The sequence below is a fragment of the Neovison vison genome, chromosome 1 (assembly GCF_020171115.1).
Source record: "Neovison vison isolate M4711 chromosome 1, ASM_NN_V1, whole genome shotgun sequence".
NCBI lineage: Eukaryota > Metazoa > Chordata > Mammalia > Carnivora > Mustelidae > Neogale > Neogale vison.
The window spans coordinates 9,397,470-9,417,349 of NC_058091.1; the positions used below are offsets into that span (position 1 = coordinate 9,397,470).

General features: G+C 50.8%; 1 protein-coding gene across 3 annotated transcripts in view; it reads right to left on the reverse strand.

Moving 5' to 3' along the window:
• The window catches only part of SYNJ2 (synaptojanin 2), a 94,186-nt gene continuing 74,306 nt past the window's right edge, over positions 1 to 19,880 (reverse strand). Inside the window, exons 16-28 of one of the 3 annotated variants that reach the window (XM_044243175.1) lie at positions 18,961 to 19,119; positions 16,608 to 16,764; positions 15,496 to 15,613; positions 11,429 to 11,647; positions 11,235 to 11,313; positions 10,516 to 10,684; positions 9,911 to 10,084; positions 7,401 to 7,535; positions 5,488 to 5,600; positions 4,269 to 4,377; positions 2,331 to 2,482; positions 1,811 to 1,961; positions 760 to 839 (exon numbers count right to left, since the gene is read on the reverse strand). In XM_044243175.1, the coding sequence (XP_044099110.1) occupies positions 1,839 to 1,961; positions 2,331 to 2,482; positions 4,269 to 4,377; positions 5,488 to 5,600; positions 7,401 to 7,535; positions 9,911 to 10,084; positions 10,516 to 10,684; positions 11,235 to 11,313; positions 11,429 to 11,647; positions 15,496 to 15,613; positions 16,608 to 16,764; positions 18,961 to 19,119 (1,707 nt within the window). In that variant the 3' untranslated portion in view covers positions 760 to 839; positions 1,811 to 1,838. Of the gene's footprint in view, positions 840 to 1,810; positions 1,962 to 2,330; positions 2,483 to 4,268; positions 4,378 to 5,487; positions 5,601 to 7,400; positions 7,536 to 9,910; positions 10,085 to 10,515; positions 10,685 to 11,234; positions 11,314 to 11,428; positions 11,648 to 15,495; positions 15,614 to 16,607; positions 16,765 to 18,960; positions 19,120 to 19,880 lie in introns of all 3 variants that reach the window. The other 2 variants (XM_044243156.1, XM_044243166.1) reach the window with 2 other exon arrangements.

Below are 19,880 nucleotides of genomic sequence, written 5' to 3' on the forward strand. Positions count from 1 at the left end.
GGTGTCGGATGGGGGTGGAGGTAGGGGTGGGGGTGGGGGCCGAGGCCGGGCTTCCCTGCGGAGGGCCGCCCCGGGAAGAGGGCACACTTCGCGCGGCCGCCGCTGTCCCCGCTCCCTCCTCATGTGTTCGCGAGCGGGTCAAACACCTGCAGTACCGTCCTCTGGTCCTTGTCGCCGCCGGTCCCGCAGGCGCCAACGTCCCCCTGCCCGCGCCCCGATGGCAGCTCTTGGGCAGCGGGGGCGGTGGGTGTTCCTGGCGGGCCCCGGGTCCCCGAGTCCGGCGGGTTGTTGCTCTGGGAAAGCCAGGCGTTCTTCGGCAGGCTCGGGTGGTGGAGAAGGCTCCAGAAGGGATCCCGACAGTCCCCAAGAAGGGAGGCCGTCTCGGCCTGGGGCTCCCTGGCGCCGTGGGTGTCGGGGCTCGCCGCGGGGTAAGGGCCGAGGCCAGCGGCTGGAGGGGACAGGGGACTGTCGCCCTCGGGTGGGCGAGCGGGGGGCCGGTGGCCGTCGGGGCTGCCGAGGGCGAGCGCCTGGAGGCCATCGCTGCTCTGCAGCACCTGCAGGTGGAAGGCGGCGGGGGCGGACTTCTTCCTCCTCGGGGGCGCCCGGGGCACGGAGGGCGGCTCCTCCCGCGGGGGCGGTGGGGCGGCCGCGGCGGGGGCATCGTCCGGGGCCGGCCGCCCCCAGCTCGGCTTCCTCTCGGCGCCCTTCCCGGGCTGCAGCGATCTCGGTTTGGGCACGGGAGGGGCGGCTGCTAGAGGAGAGGTTTCGGCGCTCGTCTCTGGGGGCCCGATGGTAAAAAGGACCGTCTGCGGCCCACACTGGTCTTCCGGTGACTCGGGCTGAGGAAAGGCAGGACAGAGAGGGTCAGTCAGTCTGTCAGCAGCCAGCACTGGGGACGCGGAGGCAGCACCCAGACAGGGTCCGCAGGGTTTCAGAGACGGGGCTCAGCGAACATTCTAGCAAATTCGAGATTTGAGAATGTCTGGGATTCAGAAGTGTGAGCAGATAGGAGAGAACACAGGAGGGACACACTTCTGTCAAGTGCAGCAGGTCCAACGACAGAGGAGAACAAACCTGAACCCCAGGGCCCCGCGGTCAATATTCTCAAACTAGTTTGTCCTCGGTTACCTGAGGAAATGGGGTTATGCTCTTCCTTTATGAAACTCAAACCTGCAAAAACTATCTTCTTTGGGGCGCCAGCTTTGACAACTCAACGTGTGCCATGCGAGGCTGGAGGAACTTACATGAGGGCCGTAAGTTCCTCCAGCCTCCACATTAACGCCCTAATGTGAGGGCGTTAGGCTCATCGAAAGGCTAACAGAGCCGCTGGCTCCTTAAATCTTTGATATTTCACTAAAGTAAAGGGCAAATTTCGCCCAGGAACGTCACTTCCTCGGTTCTGACTCAAAAGGATCTTAAAACAATGGCACGGGGCAAAAGGGAGCTTTTGGCACCAAAGGAGCTGTTCTATCCTAAAGCAGCAGCATCCCCACATTCCCTCCGATCCTTGAGCAAACGAACCGCAGACACAATCCTTCCCCACCAGCCTCGGACCGTGAACTCCTGCTCCACCGCCTGGGAAAAGGAACCATTTCTGTCCCGGTTTTTAAAAGACAAGACAGAGCGGGCCCAGGGAAGAGGAGGAGGAAGGAGGTCTGCTCTGGAAGGAGGCAGGACAGATGGACAGACACGAGGTGCAAACGCGGGGCAGACCAGTGCGAGAACACGGAGCAAGCGCCAGAGCCTCATCACACACGCAGTACAGGTGGAAAAGCGGCAGCCGCTGGGGCAGGGCCAGCCGGCGGATTACCGAGCGTCCCGTTACTAGAACACCGAGATCAAACGGAAGATCCAGATGTCTCTAGAGGTGCCAGTCTTTGGGCTGCCACTGTCCTGACAAACTCATGTCTCTGAAGCAGCAAGCAAGGCTGAGAAGCTTGAGAGCGAGAGCAAAACACAATCTGCAAGAAAAGTGGCAAGAGAAGTGTCCAGGCCCCGGTACCAGAGGCCGCGCAGAGTGCGTTCACCCTGCGAATCCACCGAGGGGCGAACAAAATCTGTACCCATGCAACCACGTGCACACGACACGGACACACGCCATCCCATAGGGGCTCCGTTTGGAGGCTCCAATAGAACATTCGGGAGGCCTGATACCTCCAGCTGGGAGAGACTCCTGGTTTTTCTGCTCAGCGAGAGCCAAGGACATGGCAGGGATGCGAAAGAGGAAGCGATGGCCACGCAGTGTCCCCACGGACGGGGCCGTGTCTGGGCCTCCTCTCCCCAGATACGGGAGTACCTCGGCAGCAAGAGGCTTTGCTACAGCTTCTTACCTTCCCTGTCCTCCTCAAGGTTGGCTTCTTGATGGCAGGGACTCTAGGCGCAGGCCGCCGGGGCAGGACCGGGGCCACCCCTGCTGAGGGCTCTGGTTTGGAAGGGCCTGGGTCCCTCAGGGCTGTGGCATTTAGGGCGTCTCCTGGGGCGCCTGAAACACACAGGTGTACGGACAGCTGAAGTGGGCAGGACAGGGAAATTCGCGGTCTGATTTAATCTTCAGGCAGTCCACATCCTATGAGTAATTTGATAAATCAACATAATTCCTTTTTTTCTAAAAACAAAAAAATCTGAGGGCTGTCAGGTCCAGCCAGCTGGGTTCAGGTCCCGCCTTTCACATTCCCCTTCTCAACGAGGATGGTCTTCATAGGGGATCAGTGAGGCCCAGAAATCATGTGCAACGTTTTATGGCCGTGTGCACTTCTCAGGAGTGATCATCCGAAATGTCTCAAAATCTCAGCAGGGCTTCTGACCAAGCAAATGCTAGGCTGGGATCCTAGGTAGATCTCAGAACTCAAACCTCTCCTAACCTCTACATTCGCAGAACACTTTTAACAAGTAGCTTTACTGAGATATAATTCACATGCCATGAAAGTCACTCTTTTTAAGGTTACGATTCAGTGTTTTTTTTAGTATATTCCCAGAGTTTTACAAACCGTCACCACTATCTGATTCTAGAACATCCTCATCACCACAAAAAGGAACCCTGTTCCTATTAGCAGTCACCCCTCCATTCCCTCCTCCCCCAAGCCCTGGAAACTACTAGTAATTTTCTCTCTGTAGAGATTTGCCTATTCTGGACACTTCCTATAAATGGAATCAGACAGGGGTGTCTAAGTGGCTCTGTTATTTAAGCATCCAACTCGATCTATGCTCAGGTCATAATTTCAGGGTTGTCAGACTGAGCCCTGCAGTGGGCTCTTCAGGCATGGAGCCTGCTTACGATTCCCTCTCTCCTCTCCCCACCCTGCTGATGTGCTCAAATAAATAAATAAACAAACGAAATCATATAATAAATAAGCTTTGGTGCTTACCTTCTTTTACTCCACGTAGTATGGTCAAGATTCACCCATGGTAAAACATATATATGAATACATTCTTTTTCATGGCTGAATAATATTCCATTCTATGGTAATACTCCCTTTTATTCATTAATCAGTTGGTGGTCACATGGCTGGTTACATCCATACCATTGTATTATTATTTTTTTTTAATAAAAAAAGAAACCATTCATGATACTGTTATCCTACCATGGTGTTTCTTGACCTCTTAATTCATGTCCTCCTTCAATGTTACTTGGGATTCCAAATAAGTTACATATCCTGTCTAAAAGCAAGTAGACTGCTGTGAAGGGCTCTTCGGAGCGCATGATCTCTCCTCTCCAAAAAAGATACTTGTACAAAATCAAAACAAAACAAAAAAACCTCCACAAAACCTCAAAAATATTCATACCAGCAATTTTGAATTTGATTATGAGTAATAGTAACATGGGTTGAGAAGTAACAGCACCAAAAATTTAACAGGCGGCATAGTGGGGAAGAGGTCCCTGCCTGACAGTAAAGAATCTGTACTTGCTGGTGATTTCAAAAGGTTTTGTGCCTGAAATAGGGATGGGTCTCAAATTGTCTCTTTTTTTGGAGCTGGCAGAATGAGTTCATGCCTGGAGCATTATCCTTTTCTAAACTTCATTTTCATTTATTTCAATCTCTACCTTAACGTGCTTCTTAATAATCCAAGGTTTATTTCCATATTCTTGCTGAATTTTAAATGGACAATAACATTTGTAGTGGAATTTTATAAAATGTTGCTAAAAGGTGCTTCTAATTTAATACTGCCTCCGGCGGGGTGGGGGGAGGGGAGTTACTTTCTCTTCTAAGCCCCTTTGAGTAGGAATATGCATAGAAAAGACCAGAAGGAGAAGCCAGCAGAACACTCACCGCCCCTGGCTTCTAGGAGACATCGGATGGCTGCTTCTGCCTCCTGAGCATTGGTAGTTTTGATCTGCTTCACGTTGTAGGGTTTACTTATCCCCATCCTGGCTTTGGGCTTCAGGACAGAATCAAGAAGAAAAGCATATGAACAGAAGCAGGAAAACAGGCTCTCCTGGTGCGCTCACCGCCTACTGATCAGCTTGCAGGGGTGGGGGGCACGGGGCTCCATCAGACCGGAGTTAAACAAAAACTCCAATCCAGACCACATCCCTCCAGGCTCCTCCTCCAGGAAGTTCTCTCATACCAAGAAGCGGAATGCAGTAATTCCTAGCTGACAAGCCTCCTCTCCCAAACCGGGTGGTTACAGGTCTTTGCAATGTGGATAAACCACTATGTATTTCCAGGTCATACCAAGAAAGCATCATCAGAAGCCACTTTTCCCATAGCTCAGTATAGTTATTAAAACCCTTTCCACTCTCTTCTTGAAAGTGCTTTTTCTACCTCTTCACATTTCTCCCTCTTAACCTAAACCTCCAGGTTGCCACTGATGACCTGCCTTCACTACCATCAACCAACCATTCCTGAGTCATTCCCTCCTCCTACTGTCACATGTGGCATCTGGTCCAGCCTCCTGGGACAGTTCACCCCCACCCAGCACCCTGGCTTCACCTCCCTCACCTCCGTTCCACTGACTGCTAACTCCTGTCCTCCTGAGCAGCTCACAGCCGTCCTCTGGAAATTTCCATCTCTAAAATCCCCCCTCACTCATTACTAGTCATTACTAGTGCTCCCCTACTGTGCCATACACCCCTCCTCTTCTTAGCTTCTTCCCTCAAAACAACTGATCTGAATTTGTTCTATTTTGCCCTCTACCGAGCCCTGCTCCATACACCAAGGTCAAAGGCAAGCCTTGGAAAGGAGAGAACAAGAGTCTGGAAACTAACAGTTCCACCACACAGGGACACGTGGGATTTTTCATCAAATAAGATTTTCTCTCCAACACCCTGTACAACCACGTAGAAACCCGATAACACATCTGCTCCTGAGTTCTGGGTCTGGGAAAGAGCTGGTGGTCAGGCAGAGGGTAAAGAGGTGTAGGTCTCTGTGTTCACTGAGAAGAGGCAATCCCACAAGGTTTCAGGGGCTGAAGATGAACCATGGGGCAGGTCCCTCGGGTCTGAAATGCTGGTCTGTTTCGCTTTGAGCCGAACGCAGGGCAACTCACTGCCTGCTGCGGCGCCCCCGGCAGGAGTCTGGCCGTCTGCAAGATCGAGTACTGCCCGTGGGTGCCCGACGAGATGGACACGTCCGATGCCGACTTTTTCACCATTAAACCAGCTGTGAAAACCAAGGAGGGCAGAGTCTCAATCTCGGTGAGTCACGGCTGCTTTGAAGCCCATTCCCAGCCAGCCGAGAGCCAGGCCAACCGCGGACGTGCTTAGGGTCTGAGCCCGTGCGGGCAAGTGGGCACCAACAGGGTCAATGTTTTCGCTTTTGATTCTCAGTTTGTGCCTATTCTCTCAAGAAGTATTATTTGAGTGCAGGTTTTAATCTAACATCCTGGAGGGAGAGGAATTAAAAAATCTGACACAAAAGTCAATTTTAAAATAGACTCTTATTATTCGGACCCCATTTTAAAAATGGTTCGTGGGCAAAATCTAAAAAATCCCAAAGCAGGAGAATAAATGATATGAAATGACACTTATAGTCATTGAGAAATCATATTTTATGATTTCTAACATTTAGGGGCATGTTGGTCTTGGCTCAGATTGTGATCTTAGGGTTGTGAGATTGAGTCCTGCATTGGGCTCTACACTCAGTGCAGAGTCTGCTTGGGGCTGACCAGTACTGCATGCTCTCTCTCTAAAAATAATAAAGGAATCTTGGGCTCCTGGGTGGCTCAGTGGGTTAAGCCTCTGCCTTCGGCTCAGATCATGATCTCAGGGTCCTGGGATCGAGTCCCGCATTGGGCTCTCTGCTCAGCAGGGAGCCTGCTTCCCCCTCTCTCTCTGCCTGCCTCTCTGCATACTTGCCATCACTCTCTCTGTCAAACAAATGAATAAAATCTTTAATAAATAAATAAATAAATAAAATAAAGGAATCTTAAAAAAAAGAACATGTGAAGACACAGACATTAGATGAAAGACAAAGGACAAAACAATGGATACCAGTTTTGTAAAAAAAAAATAAATAACTACGTGCAGATACAGATGTATATAATTAGAAAAAGGCTAGAAGTCTTGTGGTTAACAATTGCTATTTGTAGACAATCAAGTGAATTTAAAAATTTTATTTTTTGTATTTACCTACTTTTATAAATTTCCACAATATAATATAAATTTTACTTTTTATTTATTGTTCTATTGTCTGAGTGTTAACTCAGAAAAGGAAAGAATATGCTTAAGAAGTCACGTGCTTCCAGCTTGCCATCAAGGACTATTGTGACATAAGCCAAGATGAACCCAATGAGAAGGTAAAGCCTAAGGGAAAATCCGTGTGTCTGACTGCCATGCTTTTGGGGTGCGGGGCAGGGAGGGAAGTAAACAATAGAGGTAAAACAGAAAGTGCTCCAAAGCACATCACCAGTGTCTTTTCAGGTCATTAAGGGAAGCTTGAGGGGCCAAAGACAGCTGTGGAAGAGACAGGAAGAGGAGAGCTGTCCTCCGAGCTGGGCTGAGAAGGCCCATCCTCAGGCCGCCGAACGTCAGGGACAGCAAGCGTGGGCCCACAGGAGCCAGGACGCCTGGGGTGTCGGATATAAAGGTTCACTAGAGCCCTGGGAAATGGGGAGGGGACAGCAGGTGCAGACAGAAGGCTACTTCTGTGGGGCTGCAGAGGAAGGTGCTAGAAAGTCTTTGCTTGCTGGGCCCCCCCTCAATTTTCCATTCTCTATCATCTCCAACAGAAAGCCCAGAGCAAACCACAGCTATGGGAAAGCCAACAGCTGGGTAAAAAGAGCCACATAGTTCGCCGTGAGAAACACAACTATTTCTGGAATCGACCCAGAAAGGAGCCTGAGGAGAAGATGCTGGGAACCCGGGTGAGGCAGCAGCGACTCAGAGGCAGGTGCTGAGTAGCGGGAAAGGGGTGGTTATTCCCAGCAGGCACGGTGGCAAGCCGAAAGCAACAGAGTCTTACTTGGAGGGGGGGGTCTCTGCGGTGGGTGAGGCGGCCGAGGCCGAGTGGGCACCGACAGAGACCTGCTTGGAGAACGGTGCCGGAAATCTCCACCTGCTTCCAGCTCCTGCTTTACTGCCACCAGCTCAGCGCCATCTGGAGGACACGGCGGAACGCGAGTGAGGCGTGAGGCAGGGCTCAGATTTTTGTCTGCGCGGAACCGACTGTGCAGGAGGGTCCCCCTCCCTCCCGCAGAGCAGGGGTCCCCCCTCTCTGCTTCTGCTGACATGGGAGGGCGGGGCAGCACCCAGTGCCTGCTTGGAACAGGAGATGAACTGTAGACAAGGCTTTCTGTCCAGGCACGAGAGACACGGAGATGTGTCCAAGCGTAGGGTTAGGGTTATTTCCTTCTGAAATAACGAAGGAGACTCACACGGAGAGGAGGAGACAGTTGGAAGACCAGAGCCCCTCGGTTTGAATTCCTCACTCTAACACAGGACAGCTGCTTTGGAGGCTGAGATCTGTCACTGCCTCTGCCCCTGCCATCCCGGGGCAAGCTCCTGGAATGGGGGGTCCCTGCTCACGCATCAAGCCCCAAGTACTGTCACCCATTGCCAGCTCCTGCACAGGTGATCGACCTCCTGCCTCGTCCTGCAAATACCGTCTAAGGCTAGGAGGCGCGTGAGGAGGTGACCGCTCTGACTTTTATTATACATTTATGACATGTAAGTTCAGGAACACGGCAGGTCTCCTCTCCCACACTACGACGTAGCCTGATGCATTTTATTTTCACTCAGACACTCCACCCCTCACATTTCCACCAGCTCAAACCCATGTAATTCTGAGGTTGGAGCTGGGAAGAGGCAGGGCTTCTCCTTCTAATGGGAAGCATCGAGAACATGACTTCACATCCACCAGGTGGCAAGGTCACCCACATAGCCCCGTGCTCTCCTAATTTTTCATTCCAAGAGGCTTTGGTGCCCATATGTGCCCATATGTGCCCTCTCAAGGGCTTCCTGAACGACGGCCACTCCTGCAGAAAAGGACCTCCGGCTGTCTGAAGGGCATTCCCTTCGGCCCCTTCTGTCCGGGCAGGAGCCCTCTGGACGTGCAGGGCACAGAACCACCTCGGCTGGGCGGCTGTCCCCAAACCCAGCCATGCATCTCAGTCACCTGGGGAGCTTCATGAGATACTAGATTTCCAGCGTCCCAGCCCCACCCCCCGCCAAACCCACATCTCCACGACCGAGCTCTGCAAGTGTACCTTTAAGAGGTCCCGATGGCTCAGTGCAGCCAGGCTCCTAACCACCTTTGGGACCATGGCACAAAGGGACTTGGGGTGTCTGCGCCTCCCCCGGCAAATTACCTTCCCTGGGAAGCCTCTCAATTCACTTTCAGCCCATTCTGTATTCTCAGTTGCAGCTCATGGCAACTTTTCGAACCTAGTAGACAGAGCTTTCCTCCAACGGGGGAGGCACCGTGAGCAGCAGCGGGAAGGCTCTCGTGGCCGTGGCAGAGTCGGGGCTGGAGCACAGACAGCCCTCCTTTCCAGCCCGGAAAAGGCCAGCGGGCTTTACAACTTATTCCAAAGGGCCGTTACACTATGTAACCTAGGGCTTTGCAGTTTTTAATCTGCGGGATTTTCAGTCCCTCTTTGCTTAAGTCTCAAATGATAGAATGATGCTAATGTATCATATTCCCGTGTAATAACATGTTACAGGAATATAACAAGACCCCAGCACTCAGGACATAGATGCTGGACCCCAGGGGGTGTGCTAAAGTGAAATGCATCAGATGTAGAAAGACAAGCATGATTTCACTTACATGTGGAATCTAAAAGAATAAAACAAACAACAGCCAAGAACAAAAACAAAAACAACATCCAAACCCAGAAAGAGACTCATACCTACGGAGGTCTGGTGGTGCACCAGGGGTGAGAGGCGGGTAGGTGAAGGGGATTAAGAGACACAAACTTCCAATTTAAAATAAGTCAGTTACAGGGCTGAAAAGTATAGCGTAGGGAATACAGGCAGTAACACTGTTTCAACATTATATGGGGACAGATGGTAACCGCACACAGTGTAATGCACAGAATTACTGGTTCACTAAGTTGTACACCTGAAACCAATATAACGTGGCATGTCAATTATATTTCAATAAAAAAATAATTATGTCTCTTACGGGATTGAAACAAACATCGTGGGGAGGAAAAACGGAATTACAAATGTGTAGCCAGTTCAGGGCTGTGGCCATTTAAACATCCGGAGGAAACAGGAATTACCACGGATCTGGTGTGCTACGGCGGTACCAGCGGTTAAAAAAAAACAGTAAATAAAAAGCACTGGAGAAAGTCAATGTGGTGTAGCTGGACATGGGCCCAGAGCCCGGTTTCCACCCACTTGCTAGGACTTGTGGTTTCAGCCCTGGCGTGGGCTGTGAGCACATAACTGTGGCCTCGTGCAAAGCCCTGGCACTGAGAGAGAGTGGATTCGATGCCCGAGGCTCTTTAGAAAAGGAAAGGGCCAAGCTACCTTTGTAGGTCGGGTGCTGCTGCTTCTTGCTGAGCGCAGGTGACTTGCTGGCAGGCACCGCGGCTGTGGGGCTGGGGGCTTCAGAGAGGCTGTCCCCGCCCATCTCCCCATCTGAGACCACAGGCTGACTTAGCTCATCCACCAAATAGTCTTCGTCATCTTCGAGGATATCCCCTTGGGGAGGAAATGTCACAGCGCACAATGAGGGTAAATAGCACGGGGTCTGTCACCGTCTGGGCTTGCTGCTGGGCGTCAGGAGGCCTGCGGCCCAGCTTCCGGCAGCCCGGGGGCGCCCACACGTCAACTGGTACAGAACCCCAGTTCCATTCAGGCCTGAGACACCGAGTAAGCCCAGCCCAGATAGCCTCAAAGCCACTGTTCTCACTGTCATTTCTGACGGCTCCAGGGCTTACTGACCGCTATAGGCATCTCCCTCAGATGTGCGCAGTGCCCAGCTTAGCTTGGGAATATAGTGCGTGTGCCCCAAGGACCCTCTGTCACCTTTAGGTGTGAGAAGGGGTCTTGAAAATCTCATGCGGGTTGTGGGAACTTCTTGCCTGCTAGCCTTGCCACAATGACCAAGAGGTCCTTGCAGAGGTACTCACCCTCTGACTCGTAGTCCAGAGTTGTGAAGTCGAAGTTTTCCTCCAGCAAACAGGAATTGGCAGTGGGAGACATGGAGGCCATGCTATCCCGTTTTCGGATGATCTCCTCTTGCAAACCTTTCAGCCAGTCCTTGGTCTTTGGTCTGATCTTCACAGCTCTGCCTTTCACCTGCGAGGACAGAGTGGCCATCTGAGAAGGAGTATAGACCTTAGAACCACCTCCTTTGCTCTCAAAGGGCATCCTGCTCAAACTCATGAATAAGGAGTAGGCCAATCTTCCTGTTTTGCCAAGAAAAGTTGAGGGCCTACACCTCAGGCAAGATTTGCAGAGCTCACATTTAGTCTAACTAAAAGTTGAATCATCATTTCCGGCTTTTCATCCCATGTGAACATAAAACCAGGATATTATCAAAATGGAAACTACCTGTACACTGTAGATTCCAAAATACACTGTCTAATGAGAAGAACAGCAAATGCTCTCCCACGTGCAAGTGTGAGCTGGGACAGATCCAGTGATTCGGGGGGATCTACCCTCTAACATTTGCTCTTCCTTCCAGATTCTGCAAATGGCTAGGGTTGGACATTAGAGACCTCAACGAGGAGACCAGGAACAGACACCAGAAGGAAGGGTGCTGGTTAGCTCCTGCCCTCATGTGGTGCCCAAGAAAACTCTGGGGAGTAAGCAGCCTCCGTGCCATAGGGGACCGAGCATGACTCACCTTCATACCATCCACATCCAGGACGCTGAGAGCTGAGTGACTATCTGCAAAAGTCACCAGCATCTGCCCTTGGTTGATCCTGGAATAAATGAGATGTACCAAGTCAATGGCAAGAACAATCGGCAGCTCTCGTGGTTCTGGCTCGTGATATATCTAAGAGGCACACGGAACCCATCCCAGCCAGGTGCTAGTACCTGACAAGAACGATGGTCCCATAATTGCCCAGGGTCTGCATGAGCTCTGTGCGCACATCTTCAGGAAACTCGTTTTTCTCCTCTAAGGTCGGTGACTGAAGGTTGACTACGACGGTGGCATCCAGGGGGCCCTGGAAAGAGGACACTTCCCGGAACACCGTCTCCCGAGCACCCACATCAACTTCTTGAACTTCCACCTCCACGACTGCCAGCACGGGTCTGTGTTAGATAGGGAGGGAAGACAGGTGATGGGTGACAGGGCCGAGGAGGGCCCAGTCCCCAGAGATCCACTGTCAAGAGGGAACATCCATGGCCCGTGGGTGTGGTCCCAGCCCGGCACGGAGGCTGGCTGTCCTGTCCTAGGCTTTCCGACTCTATCTTTGGCCAACCTTAGCATTGCCTTGACATTCTTGCTTAAGGATGATTTGGAGAAAACAGCACTGGCTCTTAGCTGAGATTTTTCTACGTGGTATTACTCAGCACTGCCGAGGATGGAGAGAAGTGGGAATTCCCCCTCTGCTAGGGGTCCAAGTTTTTGGAGGGCTATTTGGCAATTGCTGTTAAGAATCTCAATAATGTTCATCTCTTTCAACCTACTAATTTTAATTCTAGACCTTTTTTCTAAGAAAGTGATCAGAGAGGCATACAAAGATTTGTACACAAGGATGATCGTTACAGCACTGTTGATGGAAGTGGAAAGGGAAAACACTAACTGTGCCATAATAGGGAAACGGTGATGGTGCAACCATCTGATAATATTTTATACAACTAATAAGAATAATGTCAGAGAAGCCAAGTTGACATACCCAGGAAAATAGATCAGCAAGAAATAATGCAGTCATTGTTTATTGCCATTGTGATACAGGGGTGGATTTACTCCCTTTGCAAAAATTTAGGAAATCCTCTATTATGAAGATTACATAATTTTTAAAAAAGATTTTTATTTGTCAGATTGAGAGAGAGAGAGAGAGAGAGCGCGCACACAAGCAGAGTGAGAAGCAGTCAGAGGGAGAGACAGGATCCTCACTGAGCAAGGAGCCCCGACCCGGGACTTGATCCCAGAGCCCCTGGGATCATGACCACAGGCAAAGGCAGACGCCCAACCATCTGAGCCATCCGGGTGCCCCGATTATGTAATCTTCTTGAAGACATTTACAATACAGTGTTAAGAGGAAACAAAACATAAGAGACAATAGTAGATCATATGATGGTAACCCTGAAAACCAGGGACACGGCAAAAATGAGGAGATGTGAATGATAATCAGTGTGTTTCTCACACATTTATGTTGCAATTGTTAGATTTTTGGTTTTGGGGTTTTTTTGGGGGGGCATCTAGAAGAAAAAAGATGGGAAAAATCTGATGCCGGGATATGCACTAAGTGAGAGGCAGAAAACCTCTTTCCACGAGCCACGTGTGCAGATGGGAAGCGCGGTGACAGAGGAAGCAGGTGCAGGTGTCCGCGGGTCGCGCCCGCAGCAGGAATGCAAATGGGCTACGGAGAAGCTGGACGACTGCGCGAATCCGCAGAAGATGAGGCTGGCAGGGAAAAGCCAGTCCCCCTCATTTTGATCCCATTTACGCTTAGAATGATGAAATTATGGAAAGAGAGGAAAAGAGCAGTGGCGGACAGGGGTTAGGGAGCAGATGGCTGTGGAAAGGCGCCAGGAGGCACCCTGTGGTGAAGGAGATGTTCCGTATCTTGACAGTGACTTTGTTGCTACAGAGTGACAGGACCTCCTCACCATGGGGCCTGGGGAAAGCGCATGTGCGCTCCCTGTATTATTCCTTACAACCACACGCCAGTCTAGAATTATCTCAACATAAAACGTTTAACTTAAAAATATATATGCAGGGGCGCCTGGGTGGCTCAGTGGGTGAAAGCCTCTGCCTTCAGCTTAGGTCATGATCCCAGGGTCCTGGGATCGAGCCCTGCATCAGGGAGCCTGCTTCGCTTCCCCCTTTCTCTCTGCCTGCCTCTCTGCCTACTTGTGATCTCTGTCAAATAAATAAAAAAAAAATCTTAAAGAAAATAAAATAAACGCAGTAAGGCCACATGGTAAGTCTGCAAGATATAATCCTAATGTTCTCTATGCGTGTGTGTGTGTGTGTGTGTGTGTGTGTAAAAAGGTGTCAGCACTGGGCACACACCACACACAGGCTAACATTTTGGTGTAAAAGCTTCTAACACGCTTGGAAAATGCAGAAGACACCTAACAGACCATTATAGACATTGTCTCAGAGGAACTACGGAGGGTTTGTTTGCGCCCGTATGTCTCCCTTAACGGCCAGTAACTGAGGGCTCTGCTTTTGTCATCGGAAAGATCCGCAAATGTTGAAGACGCTCTTCAAACCAGCTCCTGGCGTCCCAGCTGAGCGAAAGCAACTCCGTCCTTTTGGCTGCTCAGACCCAGCTCTGGGAGCCTCCTCAAGTTCTCTCTCTCTCTCTCTCTCTCTCTCTCTCTCTCACACACACACACACACACACACACACATGCGTACGACACACTATCCACCCTTAGGCAATTCTGTGGGCTCCACTTTCAAAGTCTATCCAGAAGCCATCCACGTCTCGCCATGGGGACCCGTGACCACCTGGTCCAAGGCTGTCACTGTTTCTTCCCTTGCTTACTGTGCCAGCTTCTTCCTTGGACCCACTGCACTCTCTTTGGCGGACTCTGTCAACACATCGTCAGATGAGGCCACTCCTCAGTCCGAGGAAAACCCGAACCCCACGTTCTTGGGCCCACAGGCTTCCACACGGCCTGCGCTGCTCCCCAGCTTCTAGGACTTCCTCTACTCTTTCCATTCCCCCTCGATTCTCTGGATCCCTGAAGGTTCATGGCCTTGCTCCTCACCCTGGAATGCTCTCTCCCTGACACCGCTATGGCTCACGCTCTCTCTCCTTTCAGGTCTGGCCTCCATGGTCATCCTATCTGAAAGGCCTTCCTTAAACGCCAACCCTTTTTCTGAGTCTTACCATTACCATTTTTCCTTTCACGTTTGTTTACTGTCTGTCTGTCCTCACTAGACACCTTCCCGGGAATGTGGTCTTGTCTGTTTTGTTCTCTGTCAATCCTCAGTGCCAGCAACAGGGCCCAGTATACGAGGTCTTTCAGGGAACAGTGGTTAAAGGCGTTGCTTCTAAAGACACTCACTGACCTAGCAAACCTATAGTTCTCTGTAGACAGTCCCATAACCGGAGATTCCCCAAGGTTTGTTTCTAGGTGTGTATTTGCAACAACAGGCTTCTTAAGAATTTAGAGTATCTAAAGATTTCCACCTCCTGGCTGACCAGCTCTTCACACCAAATCTCTCCTAATTTCTTTCCTTGTAGAAGTTGAAAACGACAGGCTAGTTTTGGTAGCAGCCATGGGAAGAGCAAATCCTTCCTATTTGCTCCCTCAGACCGTTGCACCCTCATAGCCATCCTCGGTCTCCTTCAAGATACCCCACGAGACTAATCGCCCTCCATGGCTGGTCCCAGCACACACCGACAGCTCAGAGCATTAAAGAACTCAGATCCAACACTTAAAAACCCTTTGGCATTTGCAATGATAAAATATTAGAGAAAAAAAAATTTTTTTTTAAATTTTAAAAATTAGAAAAAATATATTAGAAAAAAAATCAGAAAAAAAAATTACCATCAGGTGAATGGGTACATTCCATGGATATATTCAGTAGAATACTGGACAGCAATTACGAGGGAATGAGCCAGGTCTGTAATATCAATGTGACTGTGTCTCAAAGCCATTAAGTGACCAAAAAAAAAAAAAAGCAAGTTGTGCAGTGACATCATTTATGGGAATTTCAATGACAAAATAGGCTGCACCTTTGCAATTTTTATCCCTAAGGTCATTTATGATGTGAGCAGTTGCCATGCCAACATGGATTAAATCTTGGTGGAGGGGACACAGCTAGTGGTCACCCTCTTCTTTGTTCTTTGATATCTTTCACACGTGTGCACACATGCATTCCGCAGGGGACAGCGTGTCCGTTCACTGCAGGGAGCAGCAGACGCTACTTTCCACAGCCCAAGACAACGTGCCGGTGGCAGCGAGGACTGTACCTGTGATCAGATGCTTGGAGCTCGGCTCGGCCATAATACTTGAGGGCACCAGGAGACCAGGAATGTCTGACAGTGCTGTCAGCATCTACGTCGTTGTCTAGAAGGTTGAGTTCTCCAGCTGCTTGCAGAGGTTCCAATCAAGAGACCCACACACAACACGAAACGGTATCAACATACGGGAAAGCCGACAGAGGAAGCTCGCGCCAGAAGTCTACCGCACAGACATGCCTGTCTCAGACCCGTTTGCTCTAACCTGAGCTGGCTTGGGCGGGGGTGGGGAGGGAGGGAGGTCAGGGTCGGGGAGAGGGGGTTGGGGTAGAGAATGTCTGTAGATGATCCAGTGCTGCTACGTCCTTCCCAGGGGACAACCCGAGTGGGTATGCAGACGTAGCTGTGGGGTTCCCATCCCAGGGGCTACAGGAACACAGGACGTCTGCAGCCCTGTGTGTAGGCAAAGCCAAGGCCAAGGACATCACAGTATGCCTGCTTTTTGATGCCTGGACGACATCCACAGACGTCCAGAGACTGATCTGAATGACGGGATTCCCTGGCTTTGAAATCTCTGCGCCCATCTTGCCAGAAAAGCAGAACTGTTTCACCTCCCGGTGCCCTAATCCACCACCCTTCCTGGTGGGCAGTCACTAGCAATTCAAGACGTCCTTGACAACGGACTGAGAGAAAACACTCCTTTCCTGCGTCTGGCTCACGTTCAACGCAGAGCTGGGGCCTGGAGCAGGTCAGCGTTTGGTTGAATGAAATGTGAGGGATGACGTGCTCGTGTGTAAGAGGAACAGTCGCTGGAGGGCAAGAGCCGAGGCCTCTCTCCTTGCTGTCCACCCAGAACAGAAGGCAGACGGCACGGGGTGTGTGTGTCAGGCAGGGGCAAGGGGACAGCCATGGTGCAGGGACGGGGAGAGCCAGGGGGTTCCCCAAGACACATCTCCCAAAGCTTAGAGGCTCCCAACTGGAATGAGTTTCCTATAGTTCTGGGTCAAGACAGTTGTCATTTATATAGCAAAGCGCGCCGCGCTGAATGAATGGGACCGACTTCCCCTCTGCACTATCAAGCGCGCAGCCTCAACCACCTCCGAACGCTCGCACATCTCACGCACCTGTCCTGTCAAAAGAGTGCCTCTTCCTCCACCACAGGACCCTGTCTGTCCAGGCAGGGGTGCGGCACTTGTCACTCGTGTCGTAGGCGGCCGAGCCAACATCATACTTGTAGGTGGGTCCAAAATTAATGGCGCCTTCATGAAAGTCTTTAAAAATCTATCGGGAGAAAAGACCAAGACCACCTTAGCTCTTCTACATTCTGTACGTCGCACGCAAAAACCCCAAATAATAAAGCACGTTCCGGAGTGCTCTAGTCCTAAAAAATACAGAATCTGCCTTGTAGTTGTAAGTATGTTTACAACTGAACACGGGCGTGCTATTTCGTTAGCAGGAGAGGGATGGCTGCTCATTCCGCTGACTTACACACCACCCCGGGATCTCCCACCCAGCTCGGGTACCCGAGGTACCACCGTCCACGTGAGTGCCCGGGAGACAGGGGAAGGCGCGAGGCGAGGTTCCCAGCTGTCCATCTGCTCAGCGTCAGAGCGAGCGCAATGCCTGGCCCGACCCGACAAGGCCTTCGTTGACATTCGCTAACTCAGTGAGTTGCGTAAACGGAAGCCCAGACCTGAAACTGAATTCTGTTTCTGTTTGGCTCTAGATCTAGCCCCAGCGCTGTGAGAAGACCCTGGAAAGACCTCACTACTTCTCAAAGATTTTTATTTTATTTTATTTATTTGAGAGAGAGAGACAGTGAGAGAGAGAATGAGCGAGAAGGTCAGAGAGCGAAGCAGACTCCCCATGGAGCTGGGAGCCTGATGTGGGACTCGATCCCGGGACTCCAGGATCACGCCCTGAGCCGAAGGCAGTCGTCCAACCAACTGCGCCACCCAGGCGTCCCAAGACCTCACTACTTCTCTCCGGGCACCTGCGGGAGGGTGTGGACAGCACCAGTAGAGGGGAGAAAGAAAAACCTGCTCTAGACAGGGAAGGTGTGGTTACTTTTCCGTCGGGCCACCCCTTGGCAATCCACGTCCGTGGCAGGCTGAGCCGGGAGTGAACAGGGAACCACAAAGAATGTCTGACTCTTGCTGTAGGGGAGACCTCAACACCTCTGGACACGGGACCAGCCGCTTTATTTTCAAAAGGTAAACGGGGGACGGCTGGGTGGCTCAGTTGGTTAAGCAGCTGCCTTCGGCTCAGGTCATGATCCCAGGGTCCGGGGATCGAGTCCCACATCTGGCTCCTTGCTCAGCAGGGAGCCTGCTTCTCCCTCCTGTCTGCTTGTTCTCGCTCGCTCTCCCTCTCTCTCTGACAAATAAGTAAAATCTTTAAAAAAAAAAAAAAAGAAGGAAAACGGAGCGCTGCTGTGTTCCCGTCATCTCAGCCCCGCCGGCTACAGAGCTAACAGGCACCCAAACGAGCAACAGTATTAGCTGGAGAAGATGTTCTGGGTCACCTGGAGGTTGGCCAGGGTGACCTGGAGGAACTGAGAGCAGATTCATACTTGAATCTTTCCTATCACGTCACTAAAAAAAAAAGCACATGGCCGGGGGAGGGTCACTTGACTGAGCATCTGACTCTTGATTTCTGCTCAGGTCATAATCTCAGGGTCATGAGATCAATCCCTGTCTCGGGCTCCACGCTCGGTGGGAAGTCTGTTTGAGATTCTTTCCCTCTGCCCCTCCCCCCACTCATGTTCCATCTCTCTACAAGAAATCAATAAATCTTTTTTTTTAAAGATTTTATTTATTTATTTGACAGAGAGAGATCACAAGTAGGCAGAGAGTCAGGCAGAGAGAGAGAGAGGAGGAAGCAGGCTCCCTGCTGAGCAGAGAGCCCCATGCGGGACTTGATTCCAGGACCCTGAGATCATGACCTGAGCCGAAGGCAGCGGCTTAACCCACTGAGCCACCCAGGTGCCCAGAAATCAATAAATCTTTAAAAAGAAACCGCACATGGATCATGTAGGGGATAAACGTGAGCTCTGTAGCTTGACAGCTGTGGGCAGCATCATGGCTCTGTGTACTGTGTGACCTTGGGTTCATGGGACCTGGGCCTCAGTCTTCTTGTCTATAAAATGGGTACAATAACGAATTTATAGGATGGCCCTGAGGATTATCCGCCCAAATTGGTGTATAAAGTATATCAAGTATTGTTCTAACATGTTAGTGTGCTTGCCAATGAGAAACAGAGATCTCATGAAAACAGAGTATTGGAATGTCACTTGATGGCCAAGTATATGTAAGGACAGCCAGCCCTGTGAGGCTGGCCTGGACGGGGTGGGGTGGGCTTGCCCGCACCGGTGTTCAGCAGCCTCACAACACTGTGCTCATTGCAGACGTGTACCCCTCACCCCCAGGAGCTCTGACTCCAATGGAGCGCAACTATAGACTTAAGAGTCCAACTTACTTTCCCACTTGATTTCTGTAGCTGCAGCTGATCAAATTCCAGAAGTTTCTTCCAGTCTTGGCGTTTGACAAAATAGAAGACTTCCTCATAAGTGAGGTCGATGCGGTAGTTGAAATCGCCGCACCAAAACACATAATCGTGAGAAAAAATGTTTCTTCCCTGTTTCAAGAAAATCACAGTCATTCCGGCCCACCTTGCAAAGGAGGTGGGAGAGGGGGAGGAAAGCTCACCAGGCAGACGATAAAGATGTCTTTTTCCCTAAAAAGCTACTTAACCAAAGACTTCACAGAGAGTACCTCATCTCTCCTTAATCCTGTACACCTGCTGGGGAGCTTTTCTAGCTATCTTCATTTTAAATGACGGTGTTTTTGAGTGGTTTAGGGAAAGTTCCTATCTAATGGGGAACCACGACTGTCCATCTTCACTGCGCCGGTCCCAGCTCTGAGATCAGGCTGTGTTCCTGCTTTCCTTACATCTACATCCAAAGACGAGTTGTCCAAACATTCAGTGTTATGAGGCTTACAAACATCAAAAGGTCCAGAATGTGCAACTTCGTAAAATGTCACGGATTTTATCCATTTTCCTCCTGTGACACTCTATCCCTTTCTTCCCTCCCCCTGCCCTGTCTGGCTCACCCTGAGCCTGTGGTCCCCAGCACAACCCTGGAGAGCGTGGGACCCTCGCCCTTCCTTCCCTGCCATGAATCACAGCGCCAACAACAGCAGCCACAACACCCCACCCCTATCGCCCATCCACCTGTGCTGGGCTCTGTTCTGGGCGCACACTGCCCTCACAGCAACCCTGTGAGGCACGCACTGTTGGTTCTCCTTTAGATAAAAATAAAAAGTTCAAAAGAACCTGCTGCAGTTATACCAATGTATAATAAAGGCAACTTTGGACTCAGATCTGCCTAACTCCAA